Source organism: Eubalaena glacialis, chromosome 12 (genome assembly GCF_028564815.1).
Source record: "Eubalaena glacialis isolate mEubGla1 chromosome 12, mEubGla1.1.hap2.+ XY, whole genome shotgun sequence".
Classification (NCBI taxonomy): domain Eukaryota; kingdom Metazoa; phylum Chordata; class Mammalia; order Artiodactyla; family Balaenidae; genus Eubalaena; species Eubalaena glacialis.
Window position 1 is genome coordinate 60,181,089 of NC_083727.1, and position 21,486 is coordinate 60,202,574.

At 51.2% G+C, this 21,486-nt stretch overlaps 1 protein-coding gene across 1 annotated transcript; it reads right to left on the reverse strand.

Annotated features, from left to right (window-relative positions):
- Window positions 1-9,198: 9,198 nt before the first annotated feature.
- On the reverse strand, window positions 9,199-10,515 carry POU3F2 (POU class 3 homeobox 2). Its single transcript, XM_061207330.1, has one exon. It carries the CDS (start codon window positions 10,513-10,515, stop codon window positions 9,199-9,201), a length of 1,317 nt encoding a protein of 438 aa, XP_061063313.1.
- Window positions 10,516-21,486: the final 10,971 nt, after the last annotated feature.

Here is a 21,486-nt window from a genome sequence, read left to right on the forward strand (position 1 = left end):
GGGGGCCGGCGGGGCGGGGTGGCGGGGGCGGCGGGAGGCGGGAGGCGGCGGCAGAGACCGGGCTAGACTGAACGCCCCGGCCCCGCCAGGGTTTATTACATCCCCGCCACCGGCAAAGGTTAGGAACGCGCATTTAGAGATGGGATAATCCGAGTTTAAATATTAACAGTAAAAGCAGAACCGGTGGAATATTTACCTAGAAACTGAGCAGATCTCCTTCTGCCAGGGGAGAGGATCACCGAGGAGGCCCCGCTCCCAGGCCTGCGGCTCTGACCCGGCGCTTCCCCGTGGCATCGCCGAAGCCGCCCAAAGACCCACCTCGGGAGCTTCCTCGGATTGTGGTTAAGCGGGGAGGGCCGCAGACCCCCTGGCTTTGCCAAGTGGATCGCAGTCTGTGGGGCTCGCTCCAAATCTTCTGCTTTGTCATATTCTCCTTTTTAAAGGGCCTCCCCGACCAACAAAAGGTGGCGAAAGTACGTTGGATCAATAGCAAAGATTGTTATTTAGATAACGAATTAATCTCCCTGTTATAATACTTTTTATAGTGAACTTTGCACCCCTTCCATAAGAAAAAAGGAATTTAAAGAGAAAAAGTCTCAAACAGGATTAAGGTTTTAATTACAATTCCCTACCGAAATAGTATGTTTGATGAGCTGATCTTATCAATTAATAGTAACATTAAAGCTCAAGAAACAGATTCACGGGAAATATGCTTAAGGGCGTCTCTTAAAAGTAATCGCAACCGGGGAACTAGCGGGGCAGCGGGCCAGAGAGGCGGTGTCCGAGCAAGTTTCGGACCCGCGTCTGCTCGGACTCGGCCGATGCGGGGCGCGCATCTGGGACGCAGGATGGGGCGGGGGCGGCGGGCCCAGCTCTGGGAGACGCGGCCGCGCGGGTGGGAGGGCAATATAAATAACAGACGCCTTTTCCAAGCCGAGGCCCACATCAAAGTTGGGGCCCCGCAAGGGCCGTGCAGTTCACTGCGTTTGGGTCAGCGTTATATTCCAGGGGCAAATAAAGTAATTTGAACATGCACCAACAGTTTTCCATAAAATACGAGTTAAAAGAAGTAATAGAACTAATCACTGTCTCCTCAAATCAAGTAGAAAACATTTCAATGCACTAATTAGAGTAATTAGAATAATAAGCCTCTGCCTATATGTGGTAAGACAATGTGTACAAACAACTTTATTTAATGTATACTGGTAATCAGCGATGCGTGCCTGCTTGAATGCTTAGCGCAATAAAACTACCCTCCGTCCGCCCAAACAATCAAATACAAATTAGTTTAATGATTGTGCCTGCTGAATGTCTTAGAAATCCACAGGCAGAGGCGAGTAAATAGAAGCATCCTTGTTTGCGTGCGTCCCCGCCCGGGCTGGCTCCGGGGCCCGGTGAGTGGCCGCGGGCGGGCGCGGCGGGAGAGAGCAGGAGGCCCGGCGCGCGGGGCGGAGGCCGGGCCGGGCGCCAGCCCAGGCCTGCGCCCCGCCGGAATCCCTGCTTCTGCCCTGGCCGCCTTCCCACCCCTCCTCGGCCAGCTTCCCACCTCAGTGGCCCCGCCGCGCACCCCAGACCCTAAGAGCCCCAGTGCCCCGCTGGGCCTCCCCTCCTCCAGAGGCGGAAGGCCTTGCTAGAACTCCCAGCGCCCGTCGACAAGGGTTTTAAGAATGGAGTGATTTCCTCCCACCAAGCGACCCTTCCCAGGGGCCTTGGGGGACCAAGGGGGCCATCCGCCTGGGCTTCGGGTACCCACACCCCAGAGGAGAACCCCAGGCCTCGGGTGGTGCGGCGCGGCCCCTCCCCGCTCGCTGCCCTCAGCTCTGACTTGGGACGACGGGGTGCCCAGAGGGGCTCCCAGGTTCCCTTCGCTGGGGAACTGACTTTCCTCCTGTGTAGATGTAAGAGCGACTTTAGGTCCAGCAGGGAGAGATCGGTGTCCGAGGGTTTAGAGGTTCGTTTTCCTCCCAGTTTCAGCGCTGGGAGACTCGGTTCCGCTCCACTGGAGGCAGGCAGCTGAGGTCGGGAGCAGCCACAAGTTTGATGGGTGTGGGCTGAAGGGAACACGCTTCAGAACTTCGCTTACCAGCTCTCGGCTCCCTTGCTCCATTCCTTGACCCTCCCCATCTCCCCACCCCCTCTCCCCCCAAAATAGACAAACAGGACAAGGCCAAATTATCTACTTTACAGGCAGCTTTTTTCCTCCCCAGTTTTCCTGCAGTCGCCTCCTCTGCCCTCTTCTCTTGGGGGTCCTTCTCCCACGATTGCCTCTCTCAAGCACAAAGCCATGTCCTGGGCCCAACTTTGAAGAGTCAAGCGGAAAAGCCGCGCAGGCAGAAAGCTAGGAGAGTCACTCGCCCCTGGACCCTCGACACTTAGTTGCCTCTGTGCCCCATCGCATCTCTGCCCCGGCGACGCGCGCGCCCAGAGAGGCCCCGCCAACTCACCGCGACTAGGAACAACTTCCCCGGGGGCGGTGGCCGCACCCAGGGCATCTGCCCTCCTTCTTCTGACCACCAGCTCTACCCTCAGCCTGGGGTGGGCGAACCCACCAATCGCCGACCCCCCTCCGCCTCCCAGGGTCTGCCTGGAAAGGGAGAGTGCTGGAACGGCCCAGAAGGTCCGGGCTGTCGACCCTCCCCCTAGGGGTCGGGGCGTCCGAGCGGGAGCCGCAGAGAATCTCCATCTCTGGCCAACACTCAGGGGCAGTTCAGCGTCCGGAGCGCAGGCCGGGGCTGGAGTCAGGGAAAAGCCGGGCTCGTCTTCCTTCGGTCCCCCCCAACCGTGCCCGCTGGCCGAGCAGCCTGGGCCTTCCTCTCGGCGGCCGGGCTCCCCGAGGTGGGAGGCGCGCAGCGGGGCTGGGGCGTCTCTCTTGCGCCGGGTGCCGGGCCGGCGCCCGCGCGCAGCACACTAGCCTGCCTGGCCCAGGCGCTGTCACAACTTGGAAGGAATATTGTTAGGGCAGCAAACAAACGACCCAAAGTTGTTAATGTCAAATCATTCTCTCCAGAATCCTGTGCTGTGGAACATAAAAATCCTCGGACGGGATGAGATTTCTTAACAGGAGGAGGGAAAGAACTCCCAACACTTTCCACAAGGATTTTTTGCCCGAACCGTAAAGCCCAGTGATTTACAATGGCTAATTTGTGTTACAAACCCGCAAGAAACTTTTTCTTTTTCCCACTCTGCTGCCAAACTTTGGCCATATTTACTTGTGTGTGGCTTTCTTCTTTCCTTCTTTTTAAACAACAAACCCAGAGGAAACAGTGGTGGGAGGAAAAATATATGCTCCAAATCAAAATGGATGCAGATTCAAATTTACTCCACAGCGAGGTTTCCTATCGCCGTCATTCTGCACACCGAGAGTTAATCGTATACAATTTATAACAATCAAAATCCCCTCCATATTGCTCAGATGGGGTCCAAGTGCTCCCCTGTCTTTCTAAAATCAGTGACAAGTGAGTCTTTGTGGGGCATTTATTTTCTTCTTTTTTCTAGATGACAGCTCCCCATTCTGAGAGCAGAGAGCTGTTTGCCGCCAGCCACAGACCACTCCAGAGCCCAGGCTCTTCATCTGCGATCCGCGTAAGGAAGTCCCCCCGACCCCCCGCCTCCAAATCCCAGACAAAGAGCTATAAAAACTCAGAAAGACGTGGAAGAAATTAACTTTAAGATATAGATGCACTTTTACTGGTGTATTAAATAACATTTCAGACATTAAAAAAAAAAAAAGAAATACATCTTAATGTTATCAACAACCAGAATTCTAAGAACAATAAGAGAGGCCAGGGTTGTTTTGATGGGATATGATATTGTGTCTAAAACCTCTAATAGCTAAGCCAAGCAGAGTTGTTGGTATGGTAAAGGGAAAGTACTACATGATAAAGTTAATTAACTTTTTTTCTTAAAAAAAAAAAGGAGGAAACAAATTTCCTAGCTTCCCACCAAACACAAGAACAATGTGAAAATATTCTGATTTTTCTTTATCTCCACAACCAAGCAAAGCCTTAAAGAAAACTAAAAAGCCGTTTTCTCGCCCTTCTGTACCCACATCTACATAAGGGTCATTGAAATAACTCTGGCCCAAGTTCTACAAAGGTGAGCAAGTTTAGTCCATGATTTGCTAGCTGAGTGGCAAGCCCCTGCCACTTTTGCATTATTTCCCATCCTGAATCAAGTAGGGGCAATATGTACCAGGAGCCCTGGTTCTCTCCTAACACCATCTGCCCCCTGTTAAGAGACTATGCATCACTGAAAAGGTAAACTTTCCTGAACAGGGAAAACATTTGTATAAATTTAGCTGTACATCCCATTTAGTCATATTGTCAAGATTCATTCATAGTACTTCAAAGATGCATCTTTTTCTTTCATTTTAAATAAACACTGTCCCTTTTGCCTCACTGAAATATACAAGCAGACCCGAAGAAACACTTTTACCTTTGACCCTCACTTCACCATCCTTCTTCCTTTTTCTGTACAAGCTCCGTTCTTTACCTCATTCTTTAACTTGTCTAGGAATTCAATAGAATCTAGAACAGAGTTCTATAAACTGATTGAAAAATCAACAAAGACAAATCACAGAGACCAGTGATAAAAAGATCATTTCTCTCACCCTGCAACCCAGCACTATCCAAGCCGCTTCCACAGTAAGGCAAATGAAAGGCAAATGAATGCAGCATATAGACACACAAGGGCAGGTACCAATGTGCTCACATGCCATTTTTTCCCCATTGTTGCTGTTGCATCTCTTTATTAGTTGCTTTTGAAGACATAAGAAGATAGAAAGATGAATGCCTTTATTAAAGCCATTTCACCAGAAAATTTTGCCAGCCAGTGTGTGGTTCCCACTGTCAGGAGCGGGAGGGGAAGGAGAAGAGTGCTTTTGTTGTTGAATCTGAAATATAAGGGAGGTAAGTTCATGGGAACTGAGAATGTTTAGAAGTGCCAAGCATAATATTATTTATGGTCACTCCCTCCATCTGACCTTCGCATAACTCTCCCACACGATCATTTCTTCCCCATCTTACCCCATAAAATTTAAAAGTGACCTATCTTGAGGAAACACAGGAGCTCTTTCAGGATGGCCGTGTTCTGCATTATTGTCTTTAGGGAAACGAAAGGGTTTGTCGTTGTGGCTAGTCAACATTTTAGGGATGACTGCCCCACAAATTTCTCCCAGTGGCAGCCATAGAGTTTTTCACCTTAGCATGCCATACACTCCCCAAACGGGCATCAAAACTGCCCAAGTAGCTCTAGAGTCTGAACGGCAAGCATGGGTCAAAACGGTGGCGTGTCCGTTTAACACGTGATGGTTTCCAGTCAGTAGCCCCTGTGGCTAAGAACAAAAAAAGCCTTCTCAAGGTCCACTCAAATGCCCTGCAGAGGGCAGATGCTGCTTGTTTTCTGCTTACAACGGAGGGGGATATTGACGCAGAACTCAAATCTATAGCCAGCTTAAACATTTTACCCATCAGCATGACTGCAGTCACAAAACACTTCTTCTTTCTGTCACTTCTTGTTCAGACTATTGATAAGATCATTTGGCTGAATCTGTTTGGGACCTGTGTAATATTGACTAGGAGTTAGAAAAGATGATCAGATGTAATAAGCCCAGAAACTACCTTTCAGAATGGGCATATATACTTAAACCACTGTTCCAAGAAGGACTTTAAATAGATCAGCAAACTTGTAAACTAATGCAACACTGCTTGGATTTCTCACTAACCTTAAACCTTGTGATGTTCCATCTATGACTATCTGAAACAATTTGTTTTTAGCATCCCGGTCTTGAGTCTTTCCCCTATGTTATTTTCTTTTTTTCATTTCTTGTTTCAGATCCTGTTTGCTTGTCTGATGAGAAATAGACACTATTGTATAAACCATTGCAAATTCCATCTTTTTCTGTAAGCCTAACAGGAACAATATAGAGGACCTACCTCTAATCACTTTGTAAACACACATAGTGCACATTGTCAGAATCATTCTTTGTTGAAAGATATTTGTTAATTATGAAAAAGAATAATCCTCTTTACTAAGCCTTGCTCTTCTGTAGGTCCCAAATTATGTGAGGACATGTGGGTAAAGATCAAAGTCCACCTAGTTCCATGGATGCTCTCCAAAAAAGCACAATCAGATAAGGTAAAGCTAACCTGGAAAGATGATGCAGGGGCACTGCAGATATTTCAGGGGACAAACACCTCTTTGTCAGACCATGAAATGGCAAACAAACTGAAGTTCAAACCCAATGACCATTTCAATGGAATACTACAGGCTTAGTGACTGCAAGGTTTGGGACTGATAGTTTTTGCAAAGAAAAGTGAATCAGAAGAGTACTCTCTCTTTAAAAAAAAAAGCTCCTGAAAGTTATAAACATGAAACCTGGCAGTATATGTATAAAATTTATTCCAAAACTTTATGAAGTATAAAGGAAGGGAAGTGTTTTACACACAACTCAACTCAGTCAGTATAAGGTCTAGGGTTTTCCCCCCTTAAAACTTGGCACTATTTTTAAAATAAAATAAAGATATTTCAATAATTAGAACAAACTATGAAGGTATTGTGCATTTCTGTTTTATGTAGATAATAAAATATTACTTTAACATAAATATATAAGGATCTCTGCGTTTTTATTTTCCCCACAAGCACAACCAAATGTACCAAAACAAAGTATTTTTAAAGAGACTGAACAAAAAAAATTACATCCCATATAGATTTTGCTCACCTACTCATTTAAAGCTACAGAAAAACAGTTTCCAGAACCTTTTTGCTTTAAAAGAAATAAATATACATTGAGGCAGGCCACTTAAAAATGATATGAAAATATTTCCCTGGGTAGCATTAAAAAAAAAGAAAATAGACAAAGAAACATTTAAACTATTTCTGCATTTCAAAAGACAGATATTAAACATATATACATAGTGGTAAGGTTCAGTGGTAACTTTCATCTTAGTAAACCTATGAGAGTTAGAGGAGCTATAGACACGTCCCCTGAACTCCAGCTTCTGACCTTATCCACTTGGTAATAAGAATGTGAAAATTCATTTCCTCGCTTTACCATTGGCTCTATGCCCTGCTCTGGATTGCTTCACTAAAGGCCAGTTCCCACACCTTAGGAACAGGCGGCATGATGCACCCCGAAGCAGCTCCATGCCCATCTCCTTGTGACAGTCATTGGGGGAAATGAAATACAGGCAAATAAATATGCCCATTATAAGCCATCATTTATCTTGCAAAAACATTGAAAATGAAACAATCACAGGTGTTTGAAAAGACAATATAAAGCATAGTTCCTAAAACATTAACTACTGATTGCAATGCTAATCTGATGCCGAACAATAATTTTCTGGTAGTGAGAATTTAATTTCTTAAAATAAAAATTTGTCTAATAACTAACCAGAAAAAAAAGCCCCAAACTTTTAAGATGAATAAAAAGTGTTTTCCCTTTTAGCGCCCTTTTGTGCTGATTATTATTTAATATTTTAACTGATCACAGTTTAATGGTATTTATTTTCAATAAAGTTACAAGTTTTTTTTTCCACCTTCACTTCCCGGTAGAGTCTTTTGTTATGAGAGTTAACCGTTTTCCATCAAGATAAGGTCAAAAAACGCACTTAAAACTGTTAACAAAGGGAGAAAAGGAAGGATTGAAAATAACATTTTTTTCTACTTCATTTGGCTTCTTTAGTAAAAGAGGGGGGGAAACTGGCCAAGTCAAACTGGTATTTTCTGTAATAGATTACAGAAGAAGAGGGTGTGGGACCTTATATATGATTTGATAAACAAATGAGCTAGTGAAGACAAAGTCAGCCTAGAGTGGAGATATTCTCTGTATGCATATGGGTATTTGTGTGCTAAGAATCACAGTCTATGCATACACCATTAAGTTCTCAGATTATTTTCTTTATGTTAAAAAACAAAAGCTATTAGAGGAACAAAGTTTAACTGCTGCTGTCAGCACAAATAATTCCTCATAATTAAGTTATTAAAACCGAAGCCAGAGAACTGTACAGGGGTGTCTGAAGATACATATTTCCCTAGTTCTCTTCGAAGTGCCACTTTCCTTCTGTTGGACAACTCTGGAAATATATTTAACCTCCACATTTCCTCTGAGCTCTTTCACAATGGGCCCGCCTGATAAAATGAAGCAATCAGTCACTCACTATCGATTTTTCTTTTTCTTCCCTCCTCAACCTCCCCCAGAAACACTGCCTGAAAATGAAGTTTACTTTGTGGCTGGTAACAAAAACCAATGCTTCACTTTCATTTTTGTATTCCAAACAGAATTCTTGCCTTGGATAAAGCGGGTAGACCATGCACATTTCCTGAAAGCAGAGCATTATTTATTTTGTATGAAGTCAATCGGTTTGCTTTGGTAAAAGGAGCAAATAAACGTTATACCAATGTAAGGAGGGGGGAATCTGAAGGTAATCAAAGTTCACAAACAGTAAGAATAACTAGAGGGGCAACACAAGAACATTAGAGATGGAGAGTGGCCAAAAGCTGGCTTCAACTCTCTCCAAGGAATAAAAACCAAACCAAACCAAACCAAACCAAACCAAACCAAACCAAACCCGGCAACTTCAAAATTAACGCTGGGAGAAAGAAAAACATGTTTGTGAATTTGTTCATGTAAACTTCAATTTTCTTGCAGTGCAAATTTATGTGGTTAAGTTTTGCCTACATCAAAGAACGTGTGTATTTTTCCCTCTTTCCTGATGGGGATCCACATTAAATAAACACAGCAGCATGTGCCAACTCCAAGCATCAGGAGCTGTGTTTTGTGTTTCTCACGGTTTGGTAGATTTTTTTGTCTTTTTGGTAATTTATTTAGTTTTGCCAGGTATTTAACTCAGTGCTTGCCATCTCTCTCTCTCTCTCTCTCTCTCTCTCTCTCTCACACACACACACACACACACACACACACACATTCTCTTCTCACTCTCTCTATGAGACACTCCACTCCATTGCCTGGGTACTAGCCTGTAAAGGTCAAAACATATCATTACACCTGCTACCGTTTAAAGGATAGTCCAGTGCCTTAGTTGTTTTCCTTATTTTTTTTTTCTTTTTAAGGGACGGGGAAATAATAATTAAAAAGAAAAGAACAATCAGAAGTTAGAGAGGGAACAAGGGGGCCGGCAAAGGGTCGCGGACCGAAGGGGAGGGGGAGCCCCGCGCTCTGCCCCTCCCCCCCGCTCGAGTTCACTGGACGGGTGTCTGTACCCCGTGGTGTGGTGGCGTGTCCCTACTCCCCCCGTACACATCCTCGGCGCCCGGCAGAGTCCCTCCGGGAGGGGTCATCCTTTTCTCTTTCTGTCTCCTGTTACAAAACCAAACTCTCACCACCTCCTTCTCCAGCTGTAAGCTGTCCGCGAGGGAGGTGATCTCCTGGGCCGAGGGCTTGGGGCATTTGAGGAAATGGCTCTCCAGAGCCCCCTTGACGCTCACCTCGATGGAGGTCCGCTTTTTCCTCTTGCGCCCCTGCGCTGCGATCTTGTCTATGCTCGTGGGGCTGCCCGAGGACGAGTCCGCCTCCTCCAACCACTTGTTCAACAAAGGCTTCAGCTTGCACATGTTCTTGAAGCTCAGCTGCAAGGCCTCAAACCTGCAGATGGTGGTCTGCGAGAACACGTTGCCGTACAGGGTGCCCAGCGCCAGCCCCACGTCCGCTTGGGTAAATCCCAGTTTGATCCGCCGCTGCTTGAACTGCTTGGCGAACTGCTCCAGGTCGTCCGAGGTCGGCGTGTCCTCATCCGAGTGCGGGTCGTGGTGCGCGCCGGGGTGGCCGGGCGGGCCCTGCGGGGGCGGCGGGGGCGGCGGCTGCTGGTGCGGGTGCGAGTGCGGGTGCGGGTGGTGATCAGCGTGGTGCGGCTCGTCGTGCGCGTCCCGCAGGCCGTGGTGGTGCAGCCCGGCCGGCTGCCCGCCGGCGCCCAGCATACCGTTCACCGTGAAGCTGGGCTGCGAGTAGAGCAAGCCGCCGTTGGACGCTCCCATGGAGGGCGGGAGGTGCGCCGCAGCCGCCGCGCTCCGCCATGCCCCGGGCCCCGGGTGGTGGTTGGCGGCGTGGTGCACCAGATGCGGCGGCCGCTGCTGCTGCTGCTGCTGTTGCTGCTGCTGCTGCTGCTGCTGCTGCTGTTGCTGCTGCTGCAGGGCGCCCGGCCCGTGCAGCTCGTCGCCGCGGCCGCCCTGCTGTACCACCACCGAGGGCTTGATGTCCGGCTGGCCCAAGGGGCTGGTGGACCACGGGGAGCCGTCGCCGCCGCCCCCGCCGCCACCCCCGCCCCCGCCGCCGCCGCCACCGCCCCCGCCGCCGCCGCCGTGGGACAGCGCGGTGATCCACTGGTGAGCGTGGCTGAGCGGGTGCCCGTTGCTCTGCAGCGCGCCGTAGTCGCCTTGCACCAGGCTCTGCGCCTCGCGGTAGCCCCCCGCGCCCTGCTGCATGCCGCCCGGCGGCTCGGCGTGCACGATGGAGGCGCTGGAGGTGAGCAGGCTGTAGTGGTTAGACGCTGCGGTCGCCATGACTCTCGGAGCCGGACTGAGCGCTCTGATTAAAGGAGCCGCGCATTTGACAGTTACTTTTTCGCCTCGGGCTCCTCTCCTCGCTCGCTCGCTGTCTCTCTCCTCTCTCCCCAGCGGGCAGCTCCGACGCCCGCTCCGACGCCTTCTGTTGCTGCTCCTGCTATTACTGCTGCCGCCGCCGCCGCCTCCCGCCCGCCCTCGCTCTCTTTCTCCTCCTCTCCCTCCTTGCTCTCTCTCACTCTCTGACTAGCTCCGCGCTCCCCCCCTCTCCCTGCTCTCTCCAGCTCTCTCCCGCTCTCTTGGCAGCGCCAGCTCGCAGCGGCACGCGCCTGGGCCCCGCCCCCTCCGCCCCCTCCCATTGGCTCCGCGCCCTTTGATTTACGTGGATACCGCTAGCAATCTCCCAGGCCGGCGCCACTGATTGGCGCAGAGCTGTCCCCTCCTCCCCCCCCCCCCGGCGCGGAGTCCTCTTAGCCCTCCTCCGGTCCCCCCTCTCCACCCAATTCAGAATCTCAGAGTTCTCACCTCCCCTTCTCCCCCACCCCCGGCCTCCTCCGCCCCTCGGATGGGCCCGCCCCCCATCTGTCTCCCAAGCAGACGCGCCGGGCGGTCCCGGTGGAGGAGGGGGGCGCCCCAGCCATCTATCGACCACAGACACTTGCAAGACTTGGGTGGCGGAGGGGAGGGGGATGTCAGTCCACCTTCTCCTCCCAATAGGGCGGGAGAGGGGGGTGAAGAAGGAAGAAGAGAAAGGCTGAGTCCCAACAAGCCATGGGGAGTCCGATTTTTATTCACCTTGGGACACACACACATACACACACACACACACACACGCCAACGTCTCATATCTAGAGCCAGAAGTCAGACTAGACCCCCTGTTGAAGTCTCCTTTCCCCCACAGTTAGAATTTCAGTGCCCATGAGCTTCTTGCTCCAGGGTGTGCGGACACTTTTGCCCCAATAAAGGTCCTCTTCTTCCTCTCCACCCCGCCGCTAGCGTAGGATGTCTTCCTTTTAGGTTCCAGGCCTAATTGTCTTCCAGCCCCTCGGGATGAGGACCCCACGAGAGGCAGGCTCAGCCCGTGCCTCGGCTTGTAAGAGACTCCTGTCCAGGAGCGGAGTTGCCTGCTCTGACAGCGCAGCGGTCTGGACTGAAAACAAAACTCTGAAAGTCTCTGACACATTCAAACACTGGGGCGCGCGCACAGTTTTTGGTTTAGGAAACTAGGACCCTGAGCCGGTAGACCTTCGCCCTGTGCCAGGCTACAGGAGCGCCTGGCAAGGGGTGTTCGGCCTCCGGGTGCGGGGGAGGCACCAAGGGCGGCTCCAGGAAGCGGAACCGCGGGGACTGCGTGAGCGCTTCGTCGTGCTCCTGGAGCTTTTGGATGCAACTTTTCCGTTAGCTGCTTCGAAAGGGAGGAAGAGCGTGTGAAGAAAAATGGGCAGTACTAGGGGAACCTTCCTGATCCTAAACTTCGGCGGACGCCAGCTGGTGGGTTGGTCTAACTCAGCTCCCAGGCGCTCACTGGCGAAGCTCCGTGCTTAGCCTTCAGCCGTGAACTCCAGAGCGAGACTGCGGGACCCTGCCCTGGCTGCACAGCTCTTCCCAGCGCGAGCGCGTCGCGCCGTCGGTGTCCTAGCCGCCGGGAGCAGGTGCCTGCCGAGGGTTTCGGAGCCTGCTAGCCGGGTAGCAGAGACCCGGGCGCGGACCCGTGCTGGAGCAGCGGAACCACCGCGCAGGCCCGAGTGTACTGGACGGATACTGCAAAACGAATCAGAAGTTCCTGCCGGGAAGGGAAACAAACAAACAAACAAAAAACCACAGGGAAAGTGAATTGCGTCCCCGCCTCTCACCCTCGGCCTCGCGCGTTGTAGCCCTAGCGCTGGCGCTGCCGGTGGTCGTGGGTTTGTGAGGAAAGCCAAATCAACGCTCAAGGGGAGCACTTTGGGGCCTCCGAGCATCTTAATCTAGACAGCAAAGTGGAACGGGCCAGAGAATTCATCATGACTAACGAGGAGCGGAGGCCTTTGGGGAGTGGCTGAGCTGTTTATAAATCACCACGTTGAGCACCCGCCCGGGCAAGGCGCTGTGGCTGAGAATTTCCACGTGCCCTCTGTTTACGAGCGTGTGTGTGGAAGAGAGAGAAATCGTTAGGGGAGGGGCGAGCCCACAGGCCGCCAACGGAACGGACCTGCATCCCCCCACGCGCGCACCCGCGCGGCGAGGCGAGGACACACACCTTGTGGCGCTGGGTTCCCGCGCAAGCGCGGAGCCACTCCGGCCGCTCGCCTGGGGGCTGCTAGGAATCCCGTAACTTTGCCTGGCTACGAAAAAATGAAAAAGTCCAAGCCCCGGAGCGCACAGACTCTGCGGCTGGCGCCCGCGGCTTTTCGACTGAGAGTAAAGGGGATGGGCGGAGGGCAGGACCGCCTCCCTCCGCAGCAGTTCCGATTCCCCAGCGCTGGGCGCTTGGCTCTCCCGGGGCTTTGGGAGCGCACAGGCCGCTCGCCAGCCGCGTCCCGCCCGGCCTGCCGCGCCTCTTCTCACCCCCTGCCCCCCGGCTGCCCTCCTTCCCCGCCTCCCGGCTGGGAGAACTCAGAGCTCGCACAGATGGAAGGATCCAGCCGCCGGGAAGGGCCGCGTCCGGGCGCTGAACAAGCTCACCCCCCTCCCCCTTCCGGGGCAGGTGTCTGCTTTTCTCTGGATTTGATTTCTCATTTCTCAAGGGACAAGGCCCTTTGCAGCCGGTGGGGTGAAACACTCGAGGGAAGAAAAAGGTTTCCAATCTCCGAGGGAACCGAGGCGGCCTGACTCAGAGACACTTTAAAAGTCCCCCTCCCTCCTCTCCTTCTGCCTCCCTTTCCCCAGTCTCGGGCTTTGGGCGCTGGGGTGTTGGGTAGGGGAGCAAGAATAGACTGCACGTGTACATCCCAACTTCCTGTCTGCAATGGGACTTCACTGGCGATTACTGCTCGGAGATCCATGCCACGCTGACGTCCCGGGTCTCCACTCCACCCCCACCCCCGCCTCATTTCGCTGGCAGGCGACGGAGCCGAAACGTTCCCAACAGGGTAAGCCGGGTGGTTCTACCGGATTAGTACACCCAGTAAATCCCGGGGAGTACACAAAGCAATGTCCTACTCCTGGGCCTCAGCCTCTGCATCCCACCCCCACCCCCGGAGCCGGGCCAATCGCCGGGCCGGCTGGGCTGGGCTGGGCGCGCACAGTGGCTCTGGGTACCACCCCCCACAACCCCCCGCGCCACTCCCGCCTCCCCGGCTGTCGCCGGAGGCCCGGTTGGCGCGAACGCCGGGTCCTGAGTAGCCTCGGCTTCCAGTCTGCCTTCCGGCGCTGCCCCTCCCCGGGGCTCCGGGAACCTGGGCTCTCTGAGGTTTCAGCCCCAGATGGGGGCTTCTCGGTCCTCCCTTACCTTTCTCCCCCCATCGTGAGCGCCTTTCTTTGCGGCTGACCCCGCTGGAGCAGAGTCTGCACGTCTGCCTGCCTTTCTCCACCCTCATAAAAGCATGTTGAAGGTGTCTCGGGGAGACACCTCCAGGTTTCGATTCAGCTCATTCCCTTTCACTGTTCAAAGCAACTGTTCAAATACAGAGGCTGCTTACGTTGACGAGGAGAGGATTTCAAACAACCCTAAAATGCTTTGAACTGACAAGGTGTCTTGATATCTCCCTCACTTCAGTACAGCTCCCCGAGATCATTGGCTAGGACAAAGGCTGAGCAGGCGGTTCACGCGGGCCTCACAGCCTCCGGGGCTGACTGAGGGGTCCCCTGGGCCCCTTCCTCGAGAACAAGCTCCAGGCGCCCTGGGAGGAGATCCTGGCAACAGCGACAGCCCATCCCCTTCCCCTAGGTCCCAGCAAGGGCTCTACTGAGTCGGTATCCTGACCTGGACGAGTCTAAGGAATTGGTGCGGACTCCCTCCTGCACTGCCTGGAGAGAAACGACTCAGCGAATCCGAGCTAAACCCCAAAGACCGATAATTATCCCCACATTGTCACACTTCTCGAAAGAGCGAGCCGGGCCTGGGTCTTGGTAGTGCCCAGCACCTTGACCTGAGGCCCGCAAAGTCTTCACCTGAGTAACAGTAATGGTATCAACCTATGCATTGTAACCTGAACTCTAATTTATTAACTTGGTTCATCTAGGAAACACACTCACACCATATGTAAAATATCATTTATTGTATTTCTCTATACCAGGACTTGGCAGAAAAACCACCATAATCACTCCCATACATGGAGCTGAAAGGACACAGTTATTAAAATAGAGGTGAGACGGTATTCGTTTGATCTTCATTTATTTCTTGTTGATGTAGTTTTATGATAACAGAAATCAGGAAACGAAGGAAATTTTCTTAGGAGGTGGCAGCTGGTTTAAACTTGGGTAAAATTGCCTACTGGGACTTCCTTTTTAATGTATCCACCTTGGAGGAGGATTCTGTGAATCCCTTCTCTTTCTCTTCCTTTTCCTCTCCTCCTCCTCTTCCTCCCTTGTCTCAGTCATTCATTCCTGTGCTTTCTGTTCTCCTGCTAGTTCCCAGAAGCTGTTTGAGCTTCGCACGTTTAATGGAACTTCTTTGCTAAGGGCCTACAGAATGTCAAAACTGAGGTTCCCACTTCAGAGCTGTAGTTTTAAACAGCCAATCCACACAAAGAGGCAGCTAGCTCCTTTAATGAAAACCTCCTTAAAGCTCGAAGAATTGCAGGCTTGGGGATGCATTTATAAGGAGCAAAGAACATGCATTTCCAAGTTGCCAGTTCTTGTGAGAGAAACAATAAACATTTACCTTAAAAAAAGGACAGAAATTAATATCTTTAATTATGTAGGAGCACAATGTCTCCTCAATTAAAAAAATCTCACATAGATTTATATGTTACTATCTATACATACATTTTACAAGTTTCTAAATGTGCATCTGTCTCCATGTCATAAACGGTCTTGAAGAAGGAAAAGTTTTCTGAAAGTTGAAACTCCCATTCTTCATATTCTTGGCAAATCTGTGTTTGTCCATGCCTCACATACGGATGATTCTATTTTATCTTCACTACTGTGTAAACCAGTGAGATGTAATGTTTTAAGTTCAGTGTTTTGAAATGAAATTACTTGAATTCATGGATATTAACCTCTTTCTCCTTTTCTTCCAGTTCTGAATCTCATCATTAAAAATGATACCCCCTCTGTAGTCCACAAGTGAATATTTTATAGACAGGCATGGCTTAAAGACTTCTAAAACCACATCGCCCAGGCAGTCTAGCTGTTTCAGGGGTTACTTTGGGTAATTTACCAAAGGAAGCCTGCTAAATTTTGAGTGGTGAATTTGAGGCCTTACGGGGGAGAAAGCATAAAGGACACATTCCATCAGTGTGCGAGACAAATTCTATTTGGAGATAATACAGCTTGTTTATATTGAAATATCAGGAACAGAACACGAGGGGATTGGTGGCTCCTAGTTCCCTTTCTGAAATTTCGTTTTCAAAAGACTATCAGTTAAATGACTTCCTAACAGTGGAGCCTGAAGGTGTTTCCCACCCCCATCCCTTGCCCTAAAGCAGGTGGATGGCCACCAGGAGGAAATGACAACTCTTTGATACATAAAAGTGATTTCAACAGAAACCACCTCAGCTCTGAAGCTTTTGGAGGTGTACTGAGATGAAGTCCTTGCCACCATCCCTTCCCTTTCTTATCCTCTGGGACAATCTGAGAAGCGGAGGGCAAGAGCACTCCCACACACTTGCGCACAGGCGCGGGGGGAGGGCGTATTTCACGAGGACTCTGTCCAAGGTCTAGGGCTGGGTTTCCATCGCTGGGGGAAACAAAGATGCATTTAGTTGAGGTCGGACTTCATTTTTCTTATTCTGGTTCAACAGAGCACGAATGCAAATCCCTGCTAAAGTGTTAAGAGTGCCCTTAATAGTCTCTTGCTAGTGTCTGGGTGCACGGAGCGAAGTTTTTCTTGTGTACAGTTGACCACAGCGGTAATAGCTGTGGGCCGGGACCTTCTTCTAGGTCTCTGAGATTCAAAGCTGTCATTCTGGGCACTTTTGGACTTAATGAAGTTAGAGAGGACTATTTTTTAAAAGGCAGGTTTCCAGAATGTGGGTCCTGGGAATGTAGAGGCTGGCATTGTCTGGAAGAAGACTCAGAAAAAGGGAGCCTTAGTCAGGTTGGAGCAATGAGACCAGCTCACCCCTCTAGTCTTTCCTGCGAGGTTTCGGTGGTAGTCTAGGGCAGCCGGGTCCCAGCATTAAATGCAAAAATAGGAAAACAGGACACGGTAGAGTCACAGGCCTGATCATATTACGCCCTAGGTTAGAGGGAGAGAATAATGAATAGGCACGGAAGGGAACGTAATGAACCTTGTGAGAGTGAAAGAAAGTCAGAGATCAAGCCTAGGACCGTGGTTTAGGATGCTTACTTATATTTATGTGAATGTGCAGGGGATGGGGGGAGTAGTCTCCTTCGTGCATTATACTAACCTTTTTTTTTTTTTTTTAACCCTGAAAAAAGCTGGAGTTTGTGCTACTCAGGGCCCGCCAACCACCCACACAATCCCTCGGAGAAGTCCGCGGTGGGAGCCCGCGTGCTCCGCCGGGAGGCTGCGTTTCCCGGCCCGGGCCTGCGTGGGGCATCAGCCTGGGTGGGGAGAACGGGCGGCGGCGTCCGGGCGCCCCGGCCTGACCTCCGGGGGGACTGCTGGGGAACGCCGCGGGCTGGGAGGGGGCGTTCCTTGCCACCGAGCCACTGAGCTCCTAGGCAGGTTCTGGCTGCGATCCGGGGGAGGAAGGAGAGGGCGAGAAGCGGGAGGCCGGGCCATTGTCCAGGGAGGGCGCATTTTTGTCCGGATGCTGCCGGTTGCTATAGCGAGAAGGGAAATCCAAACAGAAGGGCTCAGTTCGCCTCCCTCGGGCCTGGGAGCAGCGTTCCCTCCTCTTAGCCAAAATAAAAGTGCCGCCCGGGGCCTGGCACCCCTTCCCCGGAGAGCTAACTGCGGGCTCCCGAAGAGGGGCCCAGAGGATCCGGGCACCGAAAGAGGGGAGGGGACATCCAGCCCAGCAGGGAACAGCCGCGCAGGTTACTACTGAAGCGGGCGGAATGCACCAGTCTCTCCCTCTCTCCCATCTCTTCTCTCTCTCTCTCTCTCTCTCTCTCTCTCTCCCTCTCTCTTCCCCCTTCGCTCCCTCTCTCTCGCCCTCTCTCCTCTTTCCCTGCCATATTTTACCTAGGAAAAATCTCACAACCTTCTCAAACTCGGGAGATATTCCGATGGGTAGAACTCCCTCTTTGCCGGGACTGATGGCAGCATCTCCGCGCTGGAAGCGCCGTCGGAGGAGAGAGACCTGCGCGCGGCGCAGACGCTGTACCCTGTACCGGGAGGGAGTGATGACACCAGAGGCAGAATGACCTGTTGTTCTAAGTTTAAAAATCATTCAAAGGGAAATTTGACTAGAAAGGAGTATAGATGCAAATTTCTCACATTTAAAAGACTCTTATTTTGCAGTAGTGTTCTTTCTTTCTCTTTCTTTCTTTCTTTCTTTCTAAATCTTACTATTCAACTTTGAAAACAGTGTGTGAAGGGGTTACAATAAAGGCTCTTTACGGCTTATAATTTCTCCAACCACATAGCTCAGAAGAGCTAGGGGAAAACAGCACTATTTAGTTAATTGTGAGCTGTTAGCTTTAGAAAATTTGGAGTTGGTATTTTTTAAAAGGGGGAATATTCGTTTACTCTAGGACAGGTAAAAAGTTAAGATTTTATTTGTGGGGACAAGTTATCTACACCAGAAGGGAATCAGATAGTAAAAACTTAAAAAAATTAATTCTGTTACTCTCTTGTGGCTTTTAAATCCCCCCCCACTTTCTCCCCCTTTCTCTCTCTTTCTGTGTCTCTCTTCTCTCTGTGTCTGTCTCTTGCCTAGAAGCTGCCTGAAAAACTAGAGAGAAAACTTTTAGTTGGCTGCAGGAAGCCATTTGAAAAGCATAGCAAGAGAGTTTCTCTCCCTCCTCCATTTAAACTATATCCTTTCCTTCCAAGTGACAAGTCTTAAAAAAAAAAAAGTTGACACAACTTTGTAAGAAGTTCCTTAATTCATAATAATATTCACATTTTTAAAAATGCTTGAAAGAAATCACGTTAATGAAGAGAACATTTGTAGTAATTTGGTGATAATTATCAGAATCGCCACATATTCGCAGAGGCTTGAACAATTCGTGTTCAGAGAAAAGCAAAACACATTATTTTAATAGTCTGATATGCAAACTATGGACCGTTCAATTACGTGGCTTAATAATGCATACATGATGTGATCTTGTTATTAGGATGAGAAGGTCTGTGGTGAGTCACTCCTAAGACCAAGTGTGCTCTCACATCCAGTAAAATCCATTGCCATGGATCAGGGGCACCTGCCAAACTGCATTTAAGAGAATAAAAATTAATGACTGAGAATTTGAGTGTTAAATTAACATTAATTATATGACCTCCACGCTGGAAAGATTAAATTTCTTATGCCCTAATTAGATAAAGTCTCCTCATACATCAAACAATTTCCATTTTCATTTCCAGGTTCCAGGGATACAATGCAAGGTGGGGAGAGGCAGTAGTGGAAGGTTTTCCTTCTCTGAGGTCAACCTTTGGGGTGTCCAGCCACCATCTACACTGCTTTCCTTTCCTTCTTCCGTTGGCTTCATCAGGAAGAGCCATCGGGTTGGAGGTCATACCGTAGAGAATGAAGTCGTTCTCCACCTGGTACGGACAGTGGTAGATGGAGAGCAGGGAGCTTGGTGGGCGGTCCCCTAGTAGACCTGGCGCACCAGAGGGACCCGTTGCAACTGTCCGGGAGAAGGCTGGGCCACCAGTCAGTGTCTCAGGCAGGGAAAACTAGGCGGGAAGATCCCTGCAGGGACGCGGAAGAAAGGAAAGTCCTGTCAAAACGCACCACGAACGCTTTTGAGAAAAAACGTCTAAGCTAGAATTTTGCAGGGATGCAAGTGATCCTCGATGTTGTGTTTGCAAAAGAAAAAAGGTTTTCTTAGGTGGGGAACAACCAAAGGCCAAGACAAGGGCACTCATTTCCTTCGTGAAGAGGTCTGATAAGAGGTTTGTCTGCCCTCTCCCCAGCGGTGCCCCGACGTTTTGAAATCTCAGACCTTGTTGGCCACAGGCGTCCACGCCTTCAAGGCCAGTCTAGCCTCAGTCTGACCCTGTCTGGGGCAACACAGGGCGGGGCGACGGCCACAGGGCGAGGAGAAGGACCAGGTGTGTGTGTGTGGGTCTCCGTACTTGGAAACCTGCTGCTGATGAAGGGTGGCAGGGTTAGGGCGAGCAGTACCCGCATCGCCCCTCAACCCCAGGACAGACGGTCAGTGGTGGCGCGCGCGTCAGTTCTCCCGGTTCCTAAGACGTGATTTGGGGATCCCAGGGCTCCGAAGAAAGCTGCCATGTGCATTTGGCTTGGAAACAATGCACGGGACTTAAGTTCCTGGGATTAGGATTTGGAGTGTCCTCTTGGATATTCCGAGTGGCCCCAGACCTCTCACGTTTCCTCCTCCCCCCATCCTTCTCCCCTCACCTTCCCCTGGGACAGTAAAGAACGCCGGGACCTTGCGGACAGCTGCCCCGAACGCCAGGCGGGACGAGCCGAGCAAGATTAAAACCTCAAGGCGGCGGATGCTAAGTCACTCAGAATAGAGTTTTCACGTGTCAGTGTTTCCATTCAGCCACTTTCAGGCTTCTGGGGAAAGGGCAGGCGTGTGGGAGTGCGAGTCTACACGGTCGTCAATGGTGTGTTACGTGGCAGGGGAAGGAGGTGTCGGGGCAGTTAGCAGATGCGGGCGGCGGGGGGCTCTGCCTGCGGGGTCCCCTTCCCGCGGGGCCGTCGGGACCGGGGCGGGGGGGGGAGGGTGGCCACGGAGGGGGTGGGGAAGGGGCCCGCGGAGAGGGGCTCGTTCCCGGGCCGGGCGGGGCGGGACGCTTCCCGAGGCTGCAGGCGGGGCCGCTCCCTCCCTCCCGCCGCCCGGCCGGCCGGCCCCCAGCGCGCGGCCCCAAGCTCGCTCAGACTCAGCAGTTACTTCACGAACCCCGAGTCCCCGGTGCAATCCAATCTCAGGGTTGTAATGGACTTGAAAGTTAGGCCACCGTTCCTCTGGGCCCCGGGGACTGTAGGGCGGGGAAGCCGGGAGGGGCGCCTGCACGGAGTCTCGCGAAGGCCGGGGGCTTCTGGAAAGTTTGGTCGAGTTTGAAATCCAGTGCGCGCGCGCTCCCCGTCCCCGGTCTCTCCCTCTCTGCTGTGCAAGGATGGGGTTCGGAGAGGAGGGCGTAAGGATCGGGGTGATCAACGTGAGGCGGCAGTGAAAACGGATGGAAGACGGTTCGTCCCGCCTCCCTGAGAAATACAGAAATCTCTCTCTTTTGGCAAAGAAACAGCTCTCCCGGCAGGTCCACAGAATTAGAGCGTCGCAGCTGTTGTGGCCAGAACTTCGCAGCCTCGATACTTGCAGAGAGGAGCCGCGGCTCGCTCACCGCAGCTCCCTCTTCCCCACTCCTCAGCGCTTTCTGTTTGAAGTGTGTTTCCCCTTCACACAGAGCACCCCTCCCCGCCACCTCCCGCCCCCAGCGTGCTTTTGCTGCAAGTGGTTACTCCTTTTAGAAATTGGAAAATCGATACCAGTTTAGCCTCTTCCGTGAGATGATGCACTGTCTAACCTTACAGGGAGGGAAACGGCCGAAGGCATGACTCCAGCCCCTGGAGAATTTTACGCAGAAATTTACAATGAACTGTACTCAAGAGCGCTGCTGAAACACACTTTGGTTTACTAGCACTGCTATAAACCCAAAACACATCGCTCACATACTCTCTGTTTGGTTGTGGTTGCGGTTTGGTTAAACGATTGATCAGAAGCTTGCACGGTGGGTGTTTATTCTTCCAGTTTTCTTGAACCAAATCTTGGATGGCTTCC

What these genes read in the sequence shown, in the direction of transcription:
- POU3F2 (XM_061207330.1), bottom strand. Translation starts at nt 10,515, where the DNA reads ATGGCGACCGCAGCGTCTAACCACTACAGCCTGCTCACCTCCAGCGCC.